Source organism: Mauremys reevesii, linkage group 2, assembly GCF_016161935.1.
Source record: "Mauremys reevesii isolate NIE-2019 linkage group 2, ASM1616193v1, whole genome shotgun sequence".
Taxonomy (NCBI): Eukaryota; Metazoa; Chordata; order Testudines; family Geoemydidae; genus Mauremys; species Mauremys reevesii.
In genome coordinates, this window is record NC_052624.1 from 597,004 (window position 1) to 620,000 (window position 22,997).

General features: G+C 53.5%; 1 protein-coding gene across 2 annotated transcripts in view; it reads right to left on the minus strand.

Annotated features, from left to right (window-relative positions):
• The window catches only part of AGAP3 (ArfGAP with GTPase domain, ankyrin repeat and PH domain 3), a 213,067-nt gene that overhangs the window by 48,466 nt on the left and 141,604 nt on the right, over positions 1-22,997 (minus strand). For both annotated transcript variants that reach the window (XM_039523630.1, XM_039523629.1), the window contains exon 11: positions 22,634-22,802. In XM_039523630.1, the coding sequence (XP_039379564.1) occupies positions 22,634-22,802 (169 nt within the window). The remainder of the gene's footprint in view (positions 1-22,633; positions 22,803-22,997) is intronic.

The following is a 22,997-nucleotide window of genomic DNA, read 5'->3' on the forward strand; positions in this document are numbered from 1 at the left end:
GACAGCAAATAAATGGTCAATTTTCACAGTGGAGAGAGATAAATAGCAGGGTCCCCCAGAGGTCTGTACTAGGACCAGTGTTGTTCAACATAGACTCATAGACTTTAAGGTCAGAAGGGACCATTATGATCATCTAGTCTGACCTCCTGCACAATGCAGGCCACAGAATCTCACCCATCCACTCCTGTAACAAACCCCTAACCTATGTCTGAGTTATTGAAGTCCTCAAATTGTGGTTTAAAGACCTCAAGCTGCAGAGAATCCTCCAGCAAGTGACCTGGGCCACACACTGAAGAGGAAGGCGAAAAACCTCCAGGGCCTCTGCCAATCTGCCCTGGAGGAAAATTCCTTCCCGACCCCAAATATGGCGATCAGTTAAACCCTGAGCATGTGGGCAAGACTCACCAGCCAGCACCCAGGAAAGAATTATCTGTAGTAACTCAGATCCCACCCCATCTAACATCCCATCACAGACCACTGGGCATACTTACCTGCTGATAATCAAAGATCAATTGTCAAATTAATTGCCAAAATTAGGCTATCCCATCATACCATCCCCTCCATAAACTTATCAAGCTTAGTCTTAAAGCCAGATATGTCTTTTGCCCCCACTACTCCCCTTGGAACTTCACTCCTCTAATGGTTAGAAACCTTCGTCTAATTTCAAGTCTAAACTTCCTAATGTCCAGTTTATATCCATTTGTTCTTGTGTCCACATTGGTATTAAGCTTAAATAATTCCCCTCCCTCCCTAATATTTATCCCTCTGATATATTTATAGAGAGCAATCATCTCTCTCCTCAGCCTTCTTTTGGTTAGGCTAAACAAGCCAAGCTCTTTGAGTCTCCTTTCATAAGACAGGTTTTCCATTCCTCGGATCATCCGAGTAGCCCGTCTCTGAACCTGTTCCAGTTTGAATTCATCCTTCTTAAACATGGGAGACCAGAACTGCACACAGTATTCCAGATGAGGTCTCACCAGTGCCTTGTATAATGGTACTAACACCTCTTTATCTTTTCTGGAAATAACTCGCCTGATGCATCCTAAAACCGCATTAGCTTTTTTAACGGCCATAACACATTGGCGGCTCATAGTCATCCTGTGATCAACCAATACACCAAGGTCCTTCTCCTCCTCTGTTACTTCCAACTGATGTGTCCCCAATTTATAACCAAAATTCTTGTTATTAATCCCTAAATGCATGACTTTGCACTTAACATATTCATAACTGATCTGGAAAATGGGGTAAATAGTAAGGTGGCAAAGTTTGCAGATGATACAAAATTAGTCAAGGTAGTTAATTCCAAAGCAGACTGTGAAGAGCTACAAAAGGATATCTCAAAACTGGGTGACTGGGCAACAAAATGGCAGATGAAATTCAATGCTGATAAATGCAAAGTAATGCACATTGGAAAATATAATCCCAACTATACATATAAAAGGATGAAGTCTAAATTAGCTGTTACCATTCCAGAAAGATCTTGGCGTCGTTGTGGATAGTTCTCTGAAAACATCCACTCAATGTGCAGCGACAGTCAAAAAGGGAACAGAATGTTGGGAACCATTAGGAAAGGGATAGAAAAATAAAACTGAAATTATCATAAAGCCACTAGGTAAATGCCTGGTTTGTGCACATCTTGAGTACTGAATGCACTTCTAGTTGCCCCATCTCAAAAAAGATAGAATTGTAACAGAAAAGGACAACAAAATTCATTAGGGATATGGTACATATGAGGAGAGATTAATAAGACTGGGACTGTCCAGTCTAGAAAAGAGATGACTATGGAGGTATATGATAGAGGTTTATAAAATCATTAATAGTGTTGAGCAAGTGAATAAGAGTTATTTACCTTTTCACATAACAGAAGAACCAGGAGGTCACTCAGTGCAATTAATAGGTAGCAGGTTTAAAACAAACACAAGGAAGTATTTCTTCACACAACACACAGTCAACCTGTGAAACTCGTAACCAGGGGATGTTGTGAAGGCCATAGGTTTAACAGGGTTCAAAAAAGAACTAGATCATTTCCTGGAGGATCGGTCCATTAATGGCTATTAGCCAATAAGGAAAAGGATGAAACCCTATGCTCTGGGTGTCCCTAAACCTCTGACTGCCAGACTGGATGACAGGGGATGGATCACTTGATAATTGCCCTGTTCTGTTCATTCCCTCTGAAGCACCTGGCATTGGCCATGGCTGGAAGACAGGATACTGGGCTTACGTGGGCCATTGGTCTGACCCAATATGGCCATTCTTATGGCGTAAACAATGACAAAATGAGGTCCACGTTGTGCCAGTAATTCCATTGACAAAAAGCCTGTTCAGGCAGAACATTTCCTAACGTAGGCAAGGTCTCTGGGGCTTTCCAGTACCAACGCAGTGCTATGGCGGAGCTCTCAGTGCTGCTCCAGCCCCAGCAGAGTGAGACTTTGGCTCCATCTGACCATAAACGGCTTGGGTGCAAAGCCTCATCTAAATGGTCTGTCTCTTGGATGAGGTGCCCTGCTCTGATTTGTCCTTGAACGTTGCAATAACTGTCTAGCCCTTTTTACATTCGCTGTGCCCAGCAAACCAGGAGGTTTTGGAAGAAGCACAAGCTGAAAGACCAGCATCTAGTAGCCACAAGAAATTGCCTTTAAAGATGAGTGATAAAAAGGACAATGAGGGGTGATGAAGCCCTGAGTCTAGTGAGCATCATGTTAAAATCTCATGAGCTATCAGGTCTCTGCTCAAGGTTATACAGAGACCCTTTAGGGATCTTTTAAAAGGTAGCTGGACAAAAAGACAGGGCAGGCACTGTCCATGTGGGGTAGCAAGCCACAAATATACATATCCAGGGAGACACCTAAGAGCGACTCACAGATTCTAAGACCTATGGTCATCTAGTCTGACCTCCTGCGTAACATAGGCTTTAGGACATCCCTGAATTAATTCCCATTTGCACTAGAGCAAATCTTTCAGGAAAACATCCAATCTTGATTTTAAAATGGCCAGTGATGGAGAACAAAACCAACAAGATGTGGCTCTCCCTTTCCGAGGCCAACCCGAACGACTGCCACTTTAGAGTGCAAGTTTTCTGCTCAGGAAGCTTCTGGGACTACAGCCTAAGTCTGTGCTCACTGTGGCCTGGCCTACACTTGAACTCAGATCATTTCTCGGGGGAGGGGGGGTGATAATCCGCACGCCTGAGTGCCAGAGATACGCTGACCTAACTCCCACTGTAGACGCATCAAGGTCTAGTTTCCATTGCTCAGGGAGGTGGAGTTCCTACAGTGACAGAAAAAACCCTTCCATTGTGGTAGGCTGTGTGTACACTATGGGGTTTCAGTGGCATAGCTACATCGCAAGAGCTGCGCCTCTGTAGCGCCACATGTAGACGTGGTCTAAGCGCCAAACCTCCCAGTGAAGGAGCTTCTGGATCCAGCTGTAGGATCTGAACTGTCCCCCCACCTCTTACATCCTGAGATAGCAGGCCTAGGGACAATCTGCCTTGTACGCTGGGTCAGCCATAAAGGCTCCCAGATCCCCCTGCACCCACCCCCAGCCATGGTGATGGCTATGAGGAATGAAGTCTTGAGGGGCAAATGGAGGAGGGAATAATTCTCCAGAGGTTCAGACAGGAGTTTCCCAGCTCACTGAGGACTAAGTTGATGCTCCATGGTGAAGTAGGTTCTCTGACAGGAGGAAAAAGGATGAACAGACCCTTAATGAACCTTGTAGTGGTTGGGTGACCAAAGACTGATTACTCCTCAATGGGAGTGTGTGAAAAGCTGTAGTGGCAGCCAGGCAAACTTTGAGTTCAGCAATAATTCCATGGTTCTTCAATGTAGCAGGAAATTGAGACTGTCCATACAGCGCACCTCTAGAGGAGGCACAAATTGGTGGCTGCACCAAACCCGAGAATGTTTCCACTTCTGTAGGCAAGTGTCCTTGTAGTCCGTTTTCTACTCTAGAGCAGTACTGTGGGCCTCTGGAGAGCAGTCACGTTCGAGGCCAGAGAGCCAGCTAGTAGCCAGGCCCTGAGGTGACGTGACGAGAAGTTGGGGTGGGCCATGGAGCCTGACTCCTGGGTGAGGAGCTCCTCTGTCAGAGGAAGGCAGAGAAGCAGCTGCAGGGACATGTGAACCAGCTCTGGGAACCATACCTGCCTTGAGGAGTACAGTGCTGGGGGATACATGTACAGCAATGCGTGAGGCCAAGGGCTAACAAGGGCACCTCCCAGCAAAGTGAATCGGCTGCACTTCGTGTTGGATGAAGAGATCTCCCTCTGGATGACCCCAGGCAAGCCATATCTATCAGAGCACTGCATCATTCAGGTCAAGACAGAAATGCCTGCTCCAGAAGTCTGCTGCCAGGCCCTGCATTCTGGGTAGGTAAACCATGGAGATCTCTATGCACCTGTGCCACAGCTTCATGGATTCTGCGCACACGGACTGGGATCTGTTCCTCCTTCCCTGTTTATATAATACACTGCTACTCTGTTGTCCAGCATTATTCTTACTGAGTGGCCCTTGATATGGGGTAGGAAGCGATGGCAGGCATAGTGGACTGTCCTGAGTTCCAGTATGTTGACATTGAGAGTTGCTTCCCGGGGGCCTATTTGCCCTAAGCTGTGAAGTCCTGGAAGTGTGGGCCTCAGCTGTCAGAGAGGGGTCTTTGGTGATCTTTCTTTGGCGGAGGATGTGAGAACAGAACACCCACACAGAGCTCTTGGGAATCCTTCCACCAATTAAGAGAGCCAAGGACCCTCTGAGGTATGGCCACCCGCCATACCTGTGTTTGCTGAGGGTGTAGACAGTTGTCAGCCAGGCCTAAAGACATTTGGGGTGTGTAGTCTTACCATGGGTGCTACGAGCATACAATCATAGAACCACAGAATATTAGGATTAGGATAACCTCAGGAGGTCATCTAGTCCAACCCCCTGCTCAAAGCAGGACCAATCCCCAACTAAATCATCCCAGCCAGGGCTTTGTCAAGCCTGACTTTGAAAACCTCTAAGGAAGGAGACTCCACCACCTCCCTAAGTAACCCATTCCAGTGCTTCGCCACCCTCCTAGTGAAAAAGTTTTTCCTAATATCCAACCTAGACCTCCCACACTGTAACTTGAGATCATTCCTCCTTCTTCTGTCATCTGCCACCACTGAGAACAGATGAGCTCCATCCTCTTTGGAACCCCCTTTCAGATAGTTGAAAGCAGCTATCAAATCCCCCCTCATTCTTCTCTTCAGCAGACTAAATAATAAATAATCCCACTTCCCTCAGCCTCTCCTCATAAGTCATGTGCTCCAGCTCCCTAATCATTTTTGTTACCCTTCGCTGGACTCTTTCCAGTTTTTCCACATCATTCCACAAAACTGGTATAGGAATAGGGCTTTGCTGGTTGATGATTGCACCTCAAGAAATGGACAACCCGTCAGGAACCAATCATCTATCTAAGGAAGGATGATTATTCCCATCTGATGGAGATGGGTTGATGGCCAAGAGGACTTTGGTAAAGACCCTTGGGGCAGTGGAGAGCACAAGGATATGCTCGGCGCAGGTGTGGATCTGAGGACATGGCTGATAAAATACTGGGTAAAGAGCACCTGGGCACAGACAGCCTGGCACGCAGCACCCACGGGGACGGGAACTCGACCAGAGGAAGAGAGCACACGGGCACACACAGTCGGGCATGCAGCGCCCACGGGGACGGGAACGCGACCGGAGGTAGAGAGCACACGGGCACAGACAGTCGGGCATGCAGCGCCCACGGGGACGGGAACTCGACCGGAGGCAGAAAGCACACGGGCACACACAGCCGGGCATGCAGCGCCCACGGGGACGGGAACTCGACCGGAGGCAGAAAGCACACGGGCACACACAGCCGGGCACGCAGCGCCCACGGGGACGGGAATTCGATCGGAGCCAGAGCGCACACGGGCACACACAGCCGGGCACGCAGCGCCCACAGGGACGGGAACTCGACCGAGGCAGAGAGCACACGGGCCCAGACAGCTGGCACGCCCACGGGCCAGGAACTCGATCGGAGGGAGAGAGCACACGGGCGCACACAGCCTGGCACGCAGCACCCACGGGGACAGGAACTCGACCGGAGGCAGAAAGCACACGGGCACACACAGCCGGGCACGCAGCGCCCACGGGGACGGGAATTCGATCGGAGCCAGAGTGCACACGGGCACACACAGCCGGGCACGCAGCGCCCACAGGGACGGGAACTCGACCGGAGGCAGAGAGCACACGGGCCCAGACAGCTGGGCACGCAGCGCCCACGGGGCCAGGAACTCGATCGGAGGGAGAGAGCACACGGGCGCACACAGCCTGGCACGCAGCACCCACGGGGACAGGAACTCGACCGGAGGCAGAGAGCACACGGGCGCACACAGCCGGACACGCAGCGCCCACGGGGCCAGGAACTCGATCGGAGGGAGAGAGCACACGGGCGCACACAGCGCCCACGGGGACGGGAACTCGACCGGAGGCAGAGAGCACACGGGCCCAGACAGCTGGGCACGCAGCGCCCACGGGGCCAGGAACTCGATCGGAGGGAGAGAGCACACGGGCGCACACAGCCGGGCACACAGCGCCCACGGGGCCGGGAACTCGACCGGAGGGAGAGAGCACACGGGCACACACAGCCGGGCACGCAGCGCCCACAGGGACGGGAACTCGACCGGAGGCAGAGAGCACACGGGCGCACACAGCCGGACACGCAGCGCCCACGGGGCCAGGAACTCGATCGGAGGGAGAGAGCACACGGGCGCACACAGCGCCCACGGGGACGGGAACTCGATCGGAGGCAGAGAGCACTCGGGCACACACAGCCGGGCACGGAGTGCCCGCGGGGATGGGAACTCGACTCAAAGGGGAAGGGATTTTCTCCAAATCACACAGGGTGTCAGTGGCACGGCTGGAACAGAACCAAGGTCCCTGCTCTATTAGACCATCCTTCCGCAGAGATGGAAGCTCACCAGGAAAGCACCAAGACCTGTCCCAATTGTCCCTGGTGCAGGGGGACTGGAGCCTGGCTCTGCCCAGACCACTGGGCTACAGTCCTTCTCTCTCGCTCACGTGCCGGCCCAGCCACTCTTCTATTCATCCCCAGCGAAGCAGACAGAAGGGAGCTGGAGGAAGCCCCACCCCAGCCTAGCCCCCAGCTCCACTCTCAACGCACCCTCATGTTCAAACCCTCTCTCCACCTCAGGCAGAGGGGGATTGAGTCTGGGTCCCCTTCTGCCAAGGCGACTGCTCTAAGCACTGGGTAAGAGGGTATAAGGAGAACTGCTCCTCTCTCTCCCCGTTCGTGTGTAGACATGTCCCGTTCACCTCAGCCCCCCGTCTGCAGGAGCAGGCTCTGCACTGTGGAGCCGCAGGTGCCTTTGCCTGGGATTAGCACACCCGCCTTGGTCGGCATCTCCCATCGGTTAGCTTAGGCCACCCCCCCGCATGCTGACTTTCGTGGCTCACATTCATAGACGCCCATTTCTCTCCAATCACTGCACAGGGAGTCTCGGCACCGAACTCCTGGATCCTGGTGCTATCCCTAGAATTTCCTAGGCCGCCATGTTGAGTGTTCCAGCACTTAAGGCCTCTGTGGATCTGCTCTCTTGGCCTCATTCCGAAGCTCTAGAATCTGGCTAACAGCAGCTCGCTCCCTCCCTCCCAGTGAGGTTCTGAAGATAAACTTGTTAACGTTAGTGAAGCACCAGACACTGTGGCCGTGAGGACCACAGGAAATTGCCCAAGGATGTCACAAATTTTGCATTCAGTGCAGGGTTAGGATGGTGTGCAGGAAATAATGCATGTGGAGGCTAAAAGTAAATACCGAATAGCTATCCGTTCCACGAGCACTGTCCTCCCAGTGCCCTGAGTGAGGCCGGGGCCTGTGGAAAAAACAGAATATGATCACGGCCTTAAAGACTGCCTCGTACGCAGATGTCCAAGGAGCTGAATTAAGGTTGTATGGTCAGCTTCAGTTCTCACATTTCCTGATTTTTCCGTGCTGGACGTTGCAACCTTGGAAGCTACATGTAGGAAATGCTCTGTTGTTACTATTCCAAATGCAGCAGCACCTAACGCTAAGGGTACGTCCACACTACCCTCTGGTCCGGTGGGTAGCGCTCGATCTGTCGGGGATCAATGTATCGCATCTCGTCTAGACGCGATATATCAATCCCCGAACGCGCTCCTGTCGACTCCGGAACTCCACCAGGGCGAGCGGCGGTAGCGGAGTCGACGGGGGAGCCACAGCCGTAGATCCCGCGCCATGAGGACGGGAGGTAAGTCGAACTAAGATACGTCGACTTCAGCTACTCTATTCCCATAGCTGAAGTTGCGTATCTTACATCGACCCCCACAGTGTAGACCAGGCCTAAGTCAGAGAGACAGAACCCACTGGGCTCCCTGTGTCATTCACCTAAGTCCTGATCAACTGAACCAGGGCTGAAGCCAATTGTCTTTACACTGAATTGTGGGTGACAGTTCCTGCTCCTCCCTGACGACAACGCACTCACTACTGACTGCTAGTTAAACACAAGCTGCAGCCACGATCCCACAACCCAACCAGCCCCTATAAATCTCTGGGAGACAGGAGCAGCCTCCCACTCTGGAACTGAGATGGGAGAGTCCCTGTCTCCGGGGCTCCGCGAAGATGCCTTGCTCAGCTCTGAGCACCTTGTTCTCAGGGAGATGCTGACGAACAGGAAGGCGTTGCAAGGAAAGCTATTGCCAGAGCCAGCCGGGGTCGAGTTCAGGGGACAGAGTGGAAGAGCAAGACCCGTCTGCCTCAGCTCAGTGACACTGGGGGCGGGGGGGAGGATAAGACTGCCAAGGTCAGAAGGGGCTGGCAGCCAGGAGGGCAGAAACAGGCAGGAATGCAGAAACGGCCAGTGGGCTCCGGACGTACCCCCCAATGCGGAGCAGCACCAGTGCAGTGCTGGAGCCCCCCAGCAACACTTCACATGCCACCAAAATAGCAACCAGGGGCTTCCGCAAAAGGATGTGGAAAAATTGGAGTCCAGCGGAGAGCAACAAAAATGATTAGGGGGCTGGAGCACATGACTTATGAGGAGAGGCTGAGGGAACTGGGATTGTTTAGTCTGCAGAGGAAAAGAATGAGGGGGGATTCGATAGAAGCCTTCAACTACCAAAGAGGATGGAGCTCGGCTGTTCTCAGTGGTGGTAGATGACAGAACAAGGAGTAATGGTCTCAAGTTGCAGTGGGGGAGGTCTAGGTTGGATATTAGGAAACACTATTTCACTAGTAGGGCCAGGGCCGCCCAGAGGATTCCGGGGGCCCGGGGTCTTCGGTGGCGGGAGGCCCTTCCGTTCCGGGACCCGCCGCCGAAGTGCCCCGAAGACCCGCGGCGGGGACCCCCCTCCGCCAAATTACCACCGAAGCGGGACCCGCCGCCGAAGCGCAGCCCGGTCTTCGGCGGTAATTCGGCGGAGGAGGGCCCCGCCGCGGGTCTTCGGGGCACTTAGGCGGCGGGTCCCGGAATGGAAGGGCCCCCCACCGCCGAATTACAGCCGAAGACCGGGCTGCGCTTTGGCGGCGGGTCCCACTCCGTCTTCAGCGGTAATTCGCCAGTGGGGGGTCCTTCCGCCCCGGAGCGGAAGGACCCCCCCGCTGGCGAAGACCGGGAGCGGCAGAAGCTCCGGCGCCCGGCCGCATAAGAGTTTGCCGGGCACCCCGGAGCGAGTGAGGGACCCCGCTCCAGGGGCCCCGAAAAACTCTGGTGGGGGCCCCCGTGGGGCTCGGGGCCTGGGGCAAATTGCCCCTCTTGCCCCCCCCTCTGGGCGGCCCTGAGTAGGGCGGTGAAGCACTGGAATGGGTTACCTAAGGAGGTGGTGGAATCTCCTTCCTTAGAGGTCTTTAAGGTCAGGCTTGACAAAGCCCTGGCTGGGATGATTTAGTTGGGGTTGGTCCTGCTTTGAGCAGGGGGTTGGACTAGATCCCTCCTGAGGTCCCTTCCAACCCTGAGATTCTATGATTCTAAAACCTGCCCATGCCAGTCACCAACACACGCCCCTGCTGGTGAAGGGCTGGGGAAGAACAGGGTCCTCTATGGTATTGGGCCAGTCGGGGAGGAGGGGGTCCCCTTTGATGGTCAGCTGCGGGGGTGGGGGGTGGTTATTAAGCAGGCTTCCCCATTTCACATGTGAAGCTGGGGACAGGTAAGAGGGGAGGCAGATCTCCCACAGCTGCTGCGGCAGGACAGGAGGGGAACACGGCTCTGGGATTCTGTCTGGGAACAAGCAGACAGACTCCAGCAGGGAGAGAGATGGGCCGCAGGATTCCCAGGCAGTGCAGCAGCTGCAGCTTCGTTCTGCCGCCCCATGTGCCGCTGGAGCTGCCAGGGGTGGTGCTGCCTTTCCGGGGGCTGGCTCGGGAGAGCAGTACGGGCAGCTGCCCCGACAAGCAGCCGTTGGTCCCTTCCAGCTTCAGAGAGGGCCGGTGTTCGAAGGAGCAGAGCCGCCGTAGCACGGGAGGGCAGGCCTGTGAAATTATGTTTGCAGGCCCCAGGAAAGTGATTCCTGTGCACCATGCCCACCCCACTCTGCATGGACAGGCTGCCCACAGCCTGTGGGGAAATCAGCAGGAGCACTCTCTGGGACACCCCAGATGCCACTGACTAGCTTTACTAGTTCAAAGTGGGGGCGAGGGAAAGGGGGAGATCTCTTTAGGTTCCCCTGACCTTTCTGGTGCAGAAGGGAAGGCAGACTGCTTGCTCCTCTGAGCCCTGCGAGTCTGTGACACCCTTCTGGGCTGCTCCTAGGGGAACAGGCTAGCCAGACTGGTTCTCTTGCTGAAAGCTCAGTTTCTCTTGCATAGAGCCCAAATGTGGTTCTGTTAGCAGGGGCCAACATGGGCCCACTCTGGGTCTGGAGAACAGGCTGCACTGGCTGGGATCAGTGGAGGCGTGTGGCATGAGCTAACGGGGCTTTTCTCAGCAATGTCCTGTGCCACCCGGCCCCATGGCGTGCTTTCTGCCGCCTCTTCTTCCCTCAATGTCATTGTCCCCCACAGCGAGCAGCAGTGTGCCGGGGAAACAGGTTTTCCCTTTTCTTTGTTAATTCTCCCCTCATTACATTTGAAATTCCACAATCAGTGTGCACTGTAATTGTCGAATTTGATGCTAATGATTAATGAATTAAACATGGATCCATCAATTAGTCCTCGGAGAATAATTCTGCATAAAGCAGCGGATAATGTAATTACAGTAACAAAGATAATGAGATGTTAACATCGACGGAGCCCGACGTGACATGATCACAGCAGGCTCAGCAACCCCGGCCTGGGGGAGCCAATCCCTCGCGCAGCAGAGAGGGAGCCGCAGGGGCAGTGCACACACCCCATCACCCTGCCCAGAGGGGGAAGGGCGAGGCTCTGTCTCGTTAGGGACCAGAGGCCAGGCAGTGGAATGGGCAGGCTGGCTTCCCTCCACTTGCACGGGTACAAACATGCCCCAGACTCTGCATTCTGGAGGTGATAATGAAATGTGCCAGTAGGGCTGCCCCCAAGCACTGCTGCCACCTGCTTGGGCTACCAGGGACACCCCCAGCAGTGGCTCCCTGTCTCTGCAAAGCACGTTACGGGCCCCCCTCATTCCAATGGGCCCTGCACATGGGGCCCCGACTCACAGCCTGACCCTGCTTCCAGAGGCAGGCCCACGGGTGAGTGGGTTCCCCCCCCCCCCCCGCACTAGAAGAAATACTGCAGCGGATAGGCAAGAAGAGCTCATACTACAGGAGACCATCCAATTCCTCCCCTGGGGGGGGGGGGGGTGGGCAGCGTCAAGCCTAGAGTCTGTTCTCCCGTTCACGGGATCACAGTGCCTGCGCTCCCCTGGGAAAGGATTCCCCCGCGGGCGCCATCTCCTGGCCAGGCACCTGCCCTGAGATTCAGCCTCAGTCTCCTCTCTGCTGCTAACCCCCCAGCATCCCACCATTAACAATCCCCACTTGGGACTTTCAGCCCTCAGGAGTCTGCAGATCCTGCACCTTAGTCATTGCTGAGCTAAGCCAGAGAAATCTCAGCCTCAGACTCTTCCTGACCTCACCCCTCTGGCTCCCTGGGCATTTGCATTATTCTGGTTATAGATCTGTAGATCTGAAAGCCAGAAGGGACCATTCTGACCATCCTGCATGACAAAGGACAGAGACAACTTCTGGGGATAACTTCCGGATGAGCTTTGCACTGGTCTTCAAGGCTGAGGACGTGAGGGAGATTCCCAAACCTGAGCCATTCGTTTTAGGTGACAAATCTAAGGAACTGTCCCAGATTGAGGTGTCAATAGAGGAGGTTTTGGAACAAATTGATAAATTAAACAGCAATAAGTCACCAGGACCAGATGGGATTCACCTGGGAGTTCTCAAAGAGCTCAGACATGGAATTGCAGAACCACTAACTGTGGTAGTAACCTATCATGTAAATCAGCTCCTGTACCAGATGACTGGAAGTAACTTAGCGTGATGCCAATTTTTACAAAAGGCTGCAGAGGTGATCCTGGCAGTTCTAGGCCAGTAAGACTAATTTCAGTGCTGGGCAAATTGGTTGAAACTATAGTAACAAACAGAATTATGAAGACACATAGGCCTGGTCTACACTAGGAAATTAGGTCTGTGACATTACTGACATAACCTGTAGCTGTATAGATCATTGTTGCACCCACTGTTATATATTTGCAGCAAATATTGTACAGGGGTTGTTGTGTGAGGTGTCTATGAAAAGGTTTGATCTGCTGGTTATGATTATACTATCTAGCTGCTGAAGTTGTGAATATTGGCTCTGTACTTGTATCTCAATGTGTTTGATTCCAAGTAGCCTCAGTGAAGCATTTGTGAAGCTTCTTGAGAAAGGACCATTCCCGGAACTGCCCAACTGACACTGAACTTTGGGAGACGCCAATCCACATCTGAGCTTTCCTGGGAACGTTCAAACTAACATGTAAACATTGGCATTGACCTGTAAAGAACTGAGTCATGCATGGACAGGTGGCTTGCCCATGTGACTCCAGGCTCCATCTTGCTGCTGTGATTTCCACAGTAAGAACGGAGGGGTGTCCTTCTGCATGGAGAGGATATAAAAGGCCCTGGAAACCCCTCCATGTTGTCTTCAATCCTGCTTCTTACTTCTGGAGGAACCTTGCTACAAACTGAAGCTCTGAACAAGGGACTGAATGACCCATCCCAGCGGGGGATGTTCCAGAGACTTGATTTGAACCTGCAGTTTATTCCATCACTGCTACAAGCCTGAACTAAGAACTTTGCCATCACTGTATGTAATTGATTCCATTTAACCAATTCTAGCTCTCATCTCTATCTTTTTCCTTTTATGAATAAACCTTTAGATTTTAGATTCTAAAGGACTGGCAACAGCGTGATTTGTGGGTAAGATCTGATTTGTATATTGACCTGGGTCTGGGGCTTGGTCCTTTGGGATCAGGAGAAACTTTTTTCTTTTACTGGGGTGTTGGTTTTCATAATCATTTGTCCCCATAACGAGTGGCACTGGTGGTGATACTAGGAAACTGGAGTGTCTAAGGGAATTGCTTGTATGACTTGTGGTTAGCCAGTGGGGTGAGACCGAAGTCCTCTCTGTCTGGGTGGTTTAGTGCCTTAGAAGTGGAGAAACCCCAGCCTTGGGCTGTAACTGCCTCGCTCTAAGCAATTTGTCCTGAATTGATACTCTCAGAAGTGTCCCACCAAAGGCAGCATCGTTACAAGGTCAGTATAACCATGTTGCTCGAGGTGTGAAAAATCCACACCCCTGAGTGATGCAGCTAATCATATCTAGAGTGATGCAGGACCTAACCCCTGGTGTAGTGTGAGGTCGACGGGAGAATTCTCCCATTGAGCTAGCTTCTGCCTCTTGGGGAGGAGGATTAGCTATGCTGAACGGAGAACCCCTCTCACTGGCACAGGCAGTATCGGCAGGGAAGCACTACAGCGGTGCAGCTTTGCTGCTGTAGTGGCTTATGTGTCGAAACACCCATAGATGAATACAATATGTTGGGGGAGAGTCAACATGGCTTTTGTAAAGGGAAATCATGCCTCACCAATCTACTAGAATTCTTTGATGGGGTCAACAAGCATGTGGACAAGGGGGATCCAGTGGATACAGTGTATTTAGATTTTCAGAAAGCCTGTGACAAGGTCCCTCACCAAAGGCTCTTAAGCAAAGTGAGCTGTCATGGGAGAAGAGGGAAGGTTCTCTCATGGATTGGTAACTGGTTAAAAGACAGGAAACAAAGGGTAGGAATAAATGGTCAGTTTTCAGAATGGAGAGAGGTAAATAGTGGTGTCCCCCAGGGGTCTGTTCTGGGACCAGTCCTATTTAACATATTCATAAATGGTCTGGAAAACGGTGTAAACAGTGAGGTGGCAAAGTTTGCAGATGATCCAAAATTATTCAAGATAGTTAAATCCAAAGCAGGCTGTGAACAGCTAGAAAGGGATTTCACAAAACTGGGTGACTGGGCAACAAAATGGCAGATGAAATTCAATGTTGATAAATGCAAAGTAATGCACATTGGAAAACATAATCCCAGCTATACATATAAAATGATGGGGTCTAAATTAGCTGTTACCACTCCAGAAAGATCTTGGAGTCATTGTGGATAGTTCTCTGAAAACATCCACTCAATGTGCAGAGACAGTCAGAAAAGCGAACAGAATGTTGGGAAGCATTAAGAAAGGGATAGATATAAGACAGAAAATTCATATTGCCTCTATGCCCGTATCTTGAATACTGTGTGCAGATCTGGTTGCCCCATCTGAAAAAAGATGTATTAGATTGAAAAAGTATAGAGAAGGGCAATGAAAATGATTAGGGGTGTGGAACGGCTTCTATGTGAGGAGAGATTAAAAAGACTGGGAATGTTCAGCTTGGAACAGAGATGACTAAGGGGAGATTGATAGAGGTCTATAAAATCACGAAAAGTGTCGAGAAAGTAAGTATTATTTACCCCTACACATAACACAAGAACCTGGGGTCACCCAATGCAATTAACAGGCAGCTGGTTTAAAACTAACATAAGGACGTTCTTCTTCACACAACACAGTCAGCCTGTGGAACTCATTGCCAGGGGATGTTGTGAAGGCCAAGACTACAATATGGTTCAAAAAAGAACCAGATAAGTTCATGGAGGATAGGTCCATCAATGGCTATTAGCCACGATGGGCAGGGATGGTGTCCCTAGCCTCTGTCTGCCAGAAGCTGGGAATGGGCGACAGTTCATTCCCTCTGGGGCACCTGGCATTGGCCACTGTCGGTAGACAGGACACTGGGCTGGATGGACCTTTGGTCTGACCCAGTGTGGCCGTTCTTATGTTCTTTAGTCTCTCACTGTCAGGTAGGTTTTCCAGACCTCAGATCATTCTTGTGTTGTTTTCTTTTTGTGGACATCTTTCCAATTTCACATCATCCTATTAAACGATGGACAAAATATCCAGTAATGATCTCAATAACGCATTACATAGCTCATCATTCACTTGTTCAATTTTCAAACAAGCACCTTTGCGTTTTCTCTCATGCTGCCACTCATGCTTGGGAGGAACTCCCGTAAACAGCCACAAAGTCACCTCATGCAAATCCCTTCTTACAATTTTCCTTTTCCTTTATGTCTATGGGCTGCTGGTGTGCTGAGACCATTCAATTCATTCTGACCAATATACAGTAGAACTTCAGAGTTACGAACCCCTCGGGAATGGAGCTTGTTTGTAACTCTCATAACTCTGAACAAAACGTTATGAGTTGTTCTTTCAAAAGTTTACAACTGAACATTGGCTTAATAGAGCTTTGAAATTTTACTGTGCAGAAGACAAATGCTGTTTTTAACCATCTTAATGCCAATGAAACAAGCACAGAAACAGTTTCCTTACCGTGTCAATTTTTTTTCAACTTTCCCTTTATTTTGTAGTAGTTTATGTTTAACACAGTATGGTACTGTATTCGCTTTTCCATGTGCATCTCTGCTGCTGCCTGATTGCACACTCCTGGTTCCAAATGAGGGGTGTGGTTGACCGGTCAGTTCGTATCTTTGGTGTTTGTAACTCTGAGGTTCTACTGTAGTCTCATTGCTCCCTTGTGTTCCCATCTGTCTCTCTGTCGCCAGCTATTGTCTCTGACCCTGTTGCTTGGATTGCAAACCCTTTGGGCAGGGACTGGCTTTGTTCTGGGGGGGGGGGCCTATGAGGTGCTGCCACAATACAAGGAAATACATGTTAATTAAAGGTCCTGTCACCTCCCTGCTCCTATTCACGGTTTTCCGCTTATATCCATGGACTCAACTAGCCCTTAGCTACAGCATTGCATGGGGGCTCATGTTCAGCTGCTTTCCACATGAGCCTAAGGTCCTCCTCAGCGTCGCTTGTCTCCAAAATCGCCTCCCACCCTCTAAGCCTGACCTGCATTCTTGGCTCTCAAGACCTATGACCTTCTGCTCTAAACTCCCTGCAGATGTTCAGTATCTTGCTGGGATTTGCTGGATCCTGTGATCAGTGAGGAAATGGGGTTCTGTGCTGGGGAAAGGGGAGCGGGGTCTGGGTCATTGGGAGGCAGGGCTGGGATTCTAGGTTGGGGCACGTCCTGTCCGACCCAGGTAAAATTCCCTTTTTGTCCAGTCTGCACGTCCAGTAGAAGCTGCCTCTCCCAGGTGCCTGGCACCTGCCTCCGCCCCTCATGCCAGGAACAAGCGGAGGCGGCAGGCTGGGGGGAGGAGAGGGGAACCAGGCTCTGTGAAGTGCAGAAGCAGGACCAGGAAGGTGTTGGCCTGCTGGTTGGGGGTGAAGCTGTGTTCTCTCAATTGGCTCTCATGTGTGAACAGAAGTGTGGAGAGAAACGGGCTCCGGCTGGAGAGAGGAGCTGTAAACACGCTCCCTCCACTCAGTGCCCGGGAATATGTTCTCAGCCAGTTCAGATCCGCACGGCAGCAGCTCCTCCTGCAGCCAGTGAAATCTGAAATACTATCTCATACCCAGGACTACCATTGTACATCCCACTGCTGCATTCACCAGTCCAAACGCAACTCTGCCTGCCTGGCACCCTTGTCTTGTACACATTGCTGGGTTTTAAATTAGCAGAAGATAGACCTGGGTATCAATGTGGAATGATGAGTGGAACCTCTGAAAAATGACCAGTGCTTATTGTGCTAAGATAGGCTTGTCTTACGGCTACCTCGCTGCTGGGCAGTTTGAGGTGCACCTCTGTCCCCTCCCTCCACTTCTGAAAAGTCTCCGGTTCATTCCAATGCAGAATCACCAGGACTTTCAAAACCTCACCATTTTTTTGCAACACAGAATTCTTGTTTCCAGCCAGTCCTACTCACCCGCCATTACGCCCCCTTCCGGCCAGGCAGCTGACCCTCCTCCCAGGGTGCGGCTCTGCCCATCCTCAGAGCAGGGCTGCCTCCCCACCCCCCTCCTTCCTCCACCTGCAGGCAGGCGCCTTTAAAGTGGTCGTGTTCCCAGACATGAAGGGGGGGCCTCAACTCCCCTCCCCTGTGGCCCAACAGTTCCACGAGCTGAGCTCCGCAGAGCAGTGGCTCCCTCTCTGGAGACGCACTGGCAGTGGGAGCCCCTGCAGAGCCCAGCCCCGGCACTGAGCAGCACCACCAGGCTGGCTGGGCGGCTGCGCATGGCACTGTCATTTCGGAGGCTGAGATGATTTAAGGCTCCCTTGGCTGGCAGTGAAGGGGAATGAGGCGACAAGGACACACTGGAGCAGATTTGAGAGGTAGCTGTGGACGGTGGAGAGCTCAGAACTTTCTCAAATTCCCTGTGGTCTGACGGCTCCCAGGCTTCCCTAGAGGGCACGGTCTGGGGTATGTCTGAGCAAAACAGGTCAGCTAATTTTCAGTTTCAAACCAAAAGTGAAAAAAAAAAAAACCCTTTTCTAACCTGCTCCAGTCCCAGGGCTGGGGATTTGCTTGCTAGGCCAGTTTGCCTTGTTCAGCGTAACCCTGTAAATCAGGCCTGCACAACATGCGGCCCGCATGGGCTCACTGGGCGGCCCGTGGGGGGTGAGTAGGCAAGTGGCAGGTGAAGGAGGGGGGCTGAGGAGGTGAGCGGGCGGGCAGTGATGGGGGGTGAGTAGGCGAGCTGGGGTGGGAGGCTGAGGAGGAGCGGGCAGGCAGTGATGGGGGTGAGTAGGCAAGTGGCAGGTGGGAGGCTGAGGAGGCGAGCGGGCGGGCAGTGATGGGGGTGAGTAGGCAAGCTGGGGTGGGAGGCTGAGGAGGAGAGCGGGCAGGCAGTGATGGGGTGAGTAGGCAAGCTGGGGAGGCTGAGGAGGAGAGCGGGCGGGCAGTGATGGGGGTGAGTAGGCAAGCTGGGGGCTGAGGAGGAGAGCGGGCGGGCAGTGATGGGGGTGAGTAGGCAAGCTGGGGAGGCTGAGGAGGAGAGCGGGCGGGCAGTGATGGGGGGTGAGTAGGCAAGCTGGGGTGGGAGGCTGAGGAGGAGAGCGGGCGGGCAGTGATGGGGGTGAGTAGGCAAGCTGGGGGTGGGAGGCTGAGGAGGAGAGCGGGCAGGCAGTGCGGGCAGGCAGTGGCACAGGAGGCGGCTGAGGCGAGTGGGCAGGCAGTGGCGGGGTGTGAGTAGGCGAGTTGGTGGGCAGCGGTGGGGGCCTGAGGAGGCGAGCTGCAGTCGGTGGGGGCTGAGGAGGCGAGCTGCGAGTCGGTGGGGGTGGGGGCTGAGGAGGCGAGCTGCGAGTCGGTGGGGGCTGAGGAGGCGAGCTGCGAGTCGGTGGGGGCTGGGGGCTGAGGAGGCGAGCTGTGAGTCGGTGGGGTGGGGGCTGAGGAGGCGAGCTGCGAGTCGGGGTGGGGTGGGGCCTGAGGAGGCGAGCTGCGAGTCGGGGTGGGGTGGGGCCTGAGGAGGCGAGCTGCGAGTCGGTGGGGTGGGGCCTGAGGAGGCGAGCTGCAGTCGGGGTGGGGTGGGGGCTGAGGAGGTGAGCTGCGAGTCGGTGGGGTGGGGGCCTGAGGAGGAGAGCTGCGAGTCGGTGGGGGTGGGGCCTGAGGAAGCGAGCTGCGAGTCGGTGGGGGCTGAGGAGGCGAGCTGCGAGTCGGTGGGGCTGAGGAGGCGAGCTGCAGTCGGTGGGGCTGAGGAGGCGAGCTGCAGTCGGTGGGGTGGGGCTGAGGAGGCGAGCTGCGAGTCGGTGGGGGTGGGGCCTGAGGCGAGCTGCGAGTCGGTGGGGGCTGAGGAGGCGAGCTGCGAGTCGGTGGGGGCTGAGGTGGGGGCTGAGGAGGCGAGCTGCGAGTCGGTGGGGGCCTGAGGAGGCGAGCTGCGAGTCGGTGGGGGCTGAGGAGGCGAGCTGCGAGTCGGTGGGGGTCCTGAGGAGGTGAGCTGCGAGTCGGTGGGGGCTGAGGAGGCGAGCTGCGAGTCGGTGGGGGCCTGAGGAGGCGAGCTGCGAGTCGGTGGGGGCCTGAGGAGGCGAGCTGCGAGTCGGTGGGGTCCTGAGGAGGCGAGCTGTCGGTGGGGGGTGGGGGCTGAGGAGGCGAGCTGCGAGTCGGTGGGGTGGGGGTGGGGCTGAGGAGGCGAGCTGCGAGTCGGTGGGGCTGAGGAGGTGAGCTGCGAGTCGGTGGGGCCTGAGGAGGTGAGCTGCGAGTCGGTGGGGGGCTGAGGAGGCGAGCTGCGAGTCGGTGGGGGCTGAGGAGGCGAGCTGCGAGTCGGTGGGGGCCTGAGGAGGCGAGCTGCGAGTCGGTGGGGGTCCTGAGGAGGCGAGCTGCAGTCGGTGGGGTCCTGAGGAGGCGAGCTGCAGTCGGGGCTGAGGAGGCGAGCTGCGAGTCGGTGGGGGCTGAGGAGGCGAGCTGCAAGTCGGTGGGGCTGAGGAGGCGAGCTGCGAGTCGGTGGGGGCTGAGGAGGCGAGCTGCGAGTCGGTGGGGGCTGAGGAGGCGAGCTGCGAGTCGGTGGGGGCCTGAGGAGGTGAGCTGCGAGTCGGTGGCTGACCTGTTCTGCTGATCTGGTCTGGCTCCCAGCCCCACTCCAAGGGTTGCAGCTGTCTGGAGGTGCTGCCTTCCACGCCTTCCTCAGCCACACCTCGTTCATTCAACAGGGCAATTGATTACAAAGTGGGGGGAAGATCTTATTCTACTTCTAGCAAAAAGACATTTTTCTTTTACCTTAATTATACTACCTTAGGGGCCCGCTATAACATATTACCACGGTTCAATACCGCTGTTTCGGTGGGTCGGTGCTGGGGAAGGAGGGTTTGTTTCCGTGGGGCGGGCGGCGCTGGGGGGGGGTTGTTTGGGGTACTGGGAGGTGCTGGGGGGTTGTTTCTGTGGGGCAGGGGGGTGTTGTGTTTTGGGGGGAGCTGGGCGGCGCTGGGGGGTGGGTGGCGGAGCCGGGCGGTTTCGGCCCTCAGCTATTTTCTTTGGAGTTATATGGCCCTTTCCGCTTCATGGGTTGTGCAGGCCTGCTGTAAAGTATCATGGTCTGTGATGAATGCAGACAGGAAATGCAAACTGGGTGAGTTAACATGGGACAGCAACACTCACTTCGGGAAATTTATTAACACTAGTTATCAGCATTTAATTAGATACTAAAAACTGTTAACAGACCTTACACTTGGCCTCAGCAATGGGCTTGTCCCTGGTTGGATTCTCTACTCTCTGTATCATTCCATACAAACCCCCCCAAGCAAATCGATATCAAAAGAACATTAGGGTTGCAAAGTCGAGCACTCAGAGAATAGGAATGCACAGGCTGTCCTGTCACAAGCTCCAGCTCTGGGAGCCAACCAGCATGCGCAGTGTGGAAGGAATGTTCAAGAGATTTTATCAGCAAGCTTCTAACAAGCTCTACTGATTATGTGCAAATGCAGTGTACAGGGGTTTATAATGCTGCCAAATCTGAACACATTTGCATGGGGATTACAAAAGGACTAACGCCAGGACTATTCCCTGGCTACATTTCAAGTTCCTGTTCTACGCCCCAAGGGGCTGAAGTTCTTCAGGTGGAAAAAATTCTTCAGCGTTGGCAAAGCTAATGGTGAATCATTTTTGCTTAAATGTTTAAAAATTCAGCCTCAGGCAGAAGCCCAACATGGAATATTTCATCCCAAAGAGTTCAAGTTTGGCAATGTTATATGCAGCTGAAAATAGGGGCTTATAATGGAAAATGTTATTCCACCTTAACTAGAGGCATCTCTACCAGTTCTGACTATAAATTGTCCTCTTTGTAACCTTTTTGACCGTCTATTTCAGGTTTTTCCCCTCAAAAGATATTGAGGTAAAGTCACCCATGAGTCAGTGTCCTGCAGTTTCTGAGGAGTTATTGTTCTCTCCCCATTCCATCTGAGGAGTGGAGGTGGCCTGGAGCAGACGTGTCTGACATTTCTCCGTTACCCTTAGCCCTTCCCAATGGTTTCTCCACAACCACTTCCTGCCACTCTGCCCCCCGTGCCCAGGCTCCCCCACCCCCTGCCTGACGGGCAAGACCACCACCATCTCCTCCTTCACCTGTCATAACATCCCCGAGAAACCAGCCCATGAAGCTGGCTGGGCGCAGGAGCCACGGCTATAACAGCTGTCCCTATTGTCCCTTGGGGATTGTGCCTGGAGCCATCACCTGAGTACCCAGATGTAGGGTGGGAGGGAGATTTCTGCTTTTCTTCTTAGCTCTTGGGAAGGGACTGTGTCTCCTGTTAATGTGAATGGCACATGGGCAGTGCTCAGCCCACCAGGCCCCAGTAATGCCCTAGGTCAGAATCTCCTCTCAGCAACACCCAAGTTCTTGTGGCTCCGTCTCCCAGGCTCCTGGCAAGTCTGGACAGAGGGTTCACCATGTCGGAGTCAATCAGCCGTAATCTGTTTGAGAACTTCCCTCCAGCTCTGACTGAGAGCACCTGCTGGAGTCATGAAGTTCAGCAAGACCAGTGGCTCTCAAACTTTGTACTGGTGACACAGCGAGCCTCTGAGTGCGACCCCCCTTATCAATTAAAAACACTTTTTGTATATTTAACCCATTATAAATGCTGGAGGCAAAGCAGGGTTTGGGGTGGAGGCTGACAGCTCGTGACCCCCCACGCAATGACCTTGCGACCTCCTGAGGGGTCCCGACCCCCAGTTTGAGAACCCCTGCACTAGACCCTAGGAAACCTCTCATTCCTCCCACCCCGAACGTCCCTTAAAGGGACACCAATCAATGAAAATCCACTTGTCTGAAAATCTGGGACTTGCTCTTGTCCCGTAACTCTCCAACCACTGCCACTGAGACTGACTATGGAAAAGCTTTCACATGCTTGACAGTCTCTTTCTTTATGCATTTGCCAGCACTTTGTGCAGTCGGATAGTTCCCTGTCTGCCTGGCAGACCAGTCAGTCACGGGGCTTCCATGGCAACAGAGGGGAAACATTTTCTAAGAACAGGAAAATGTGACTGTAAAGCCACAAAGATGTCAGGGGCCTGAGAGGCAGGTGTTTCAGCCCCGTCCCATCTCCAGAAGGGAAGCCAGACATCCCTGCCCAAACAGGGTGCTCATCTCGGCCCGTGCAGACACAGGGTCCCTGTGTAAAAGACACTGGTGAAAGGAGTGGGAGGAGCAGCAGACACCAGAACCACTCGTGCACTGTCTGTCTGTGACTTAGTTAAGAGCCCTGTAGCCGCTCAGCCTTGGCGAGAGCCTGCTCCTCTCCTTACCTGCGCCTCCTGGGAACTGCATGCTGCTCCGCTCCTTGGCAAGCCCGTTGGTTTTGGGGCTGGCGCTGGGGGCTGACGCCGTTGTCGCCCTGGGGAGCCGCTTGCCCGGCACCTTCACTGTTGTTCTCAGCAGATCTATTTCCTTGCCATGGACGTTCTGCATGTAATCCTACAGCAGAGAGACAGCAGGTTCAGGCTCAGAGCAAGCCTCTCCGCCTCCCTCTGCTCACAGGCTCTGCCAGGCGGCCATTGCCCCAGACAGCCGCAAGGCGGGCAGCAAGCAACACGGAGGTGTTTCAGAGCTCCGGATTCACTTCCCCATTACAGCTCAAACACCCGGGGCTCCTCTTGTGCTTCCCCTGCA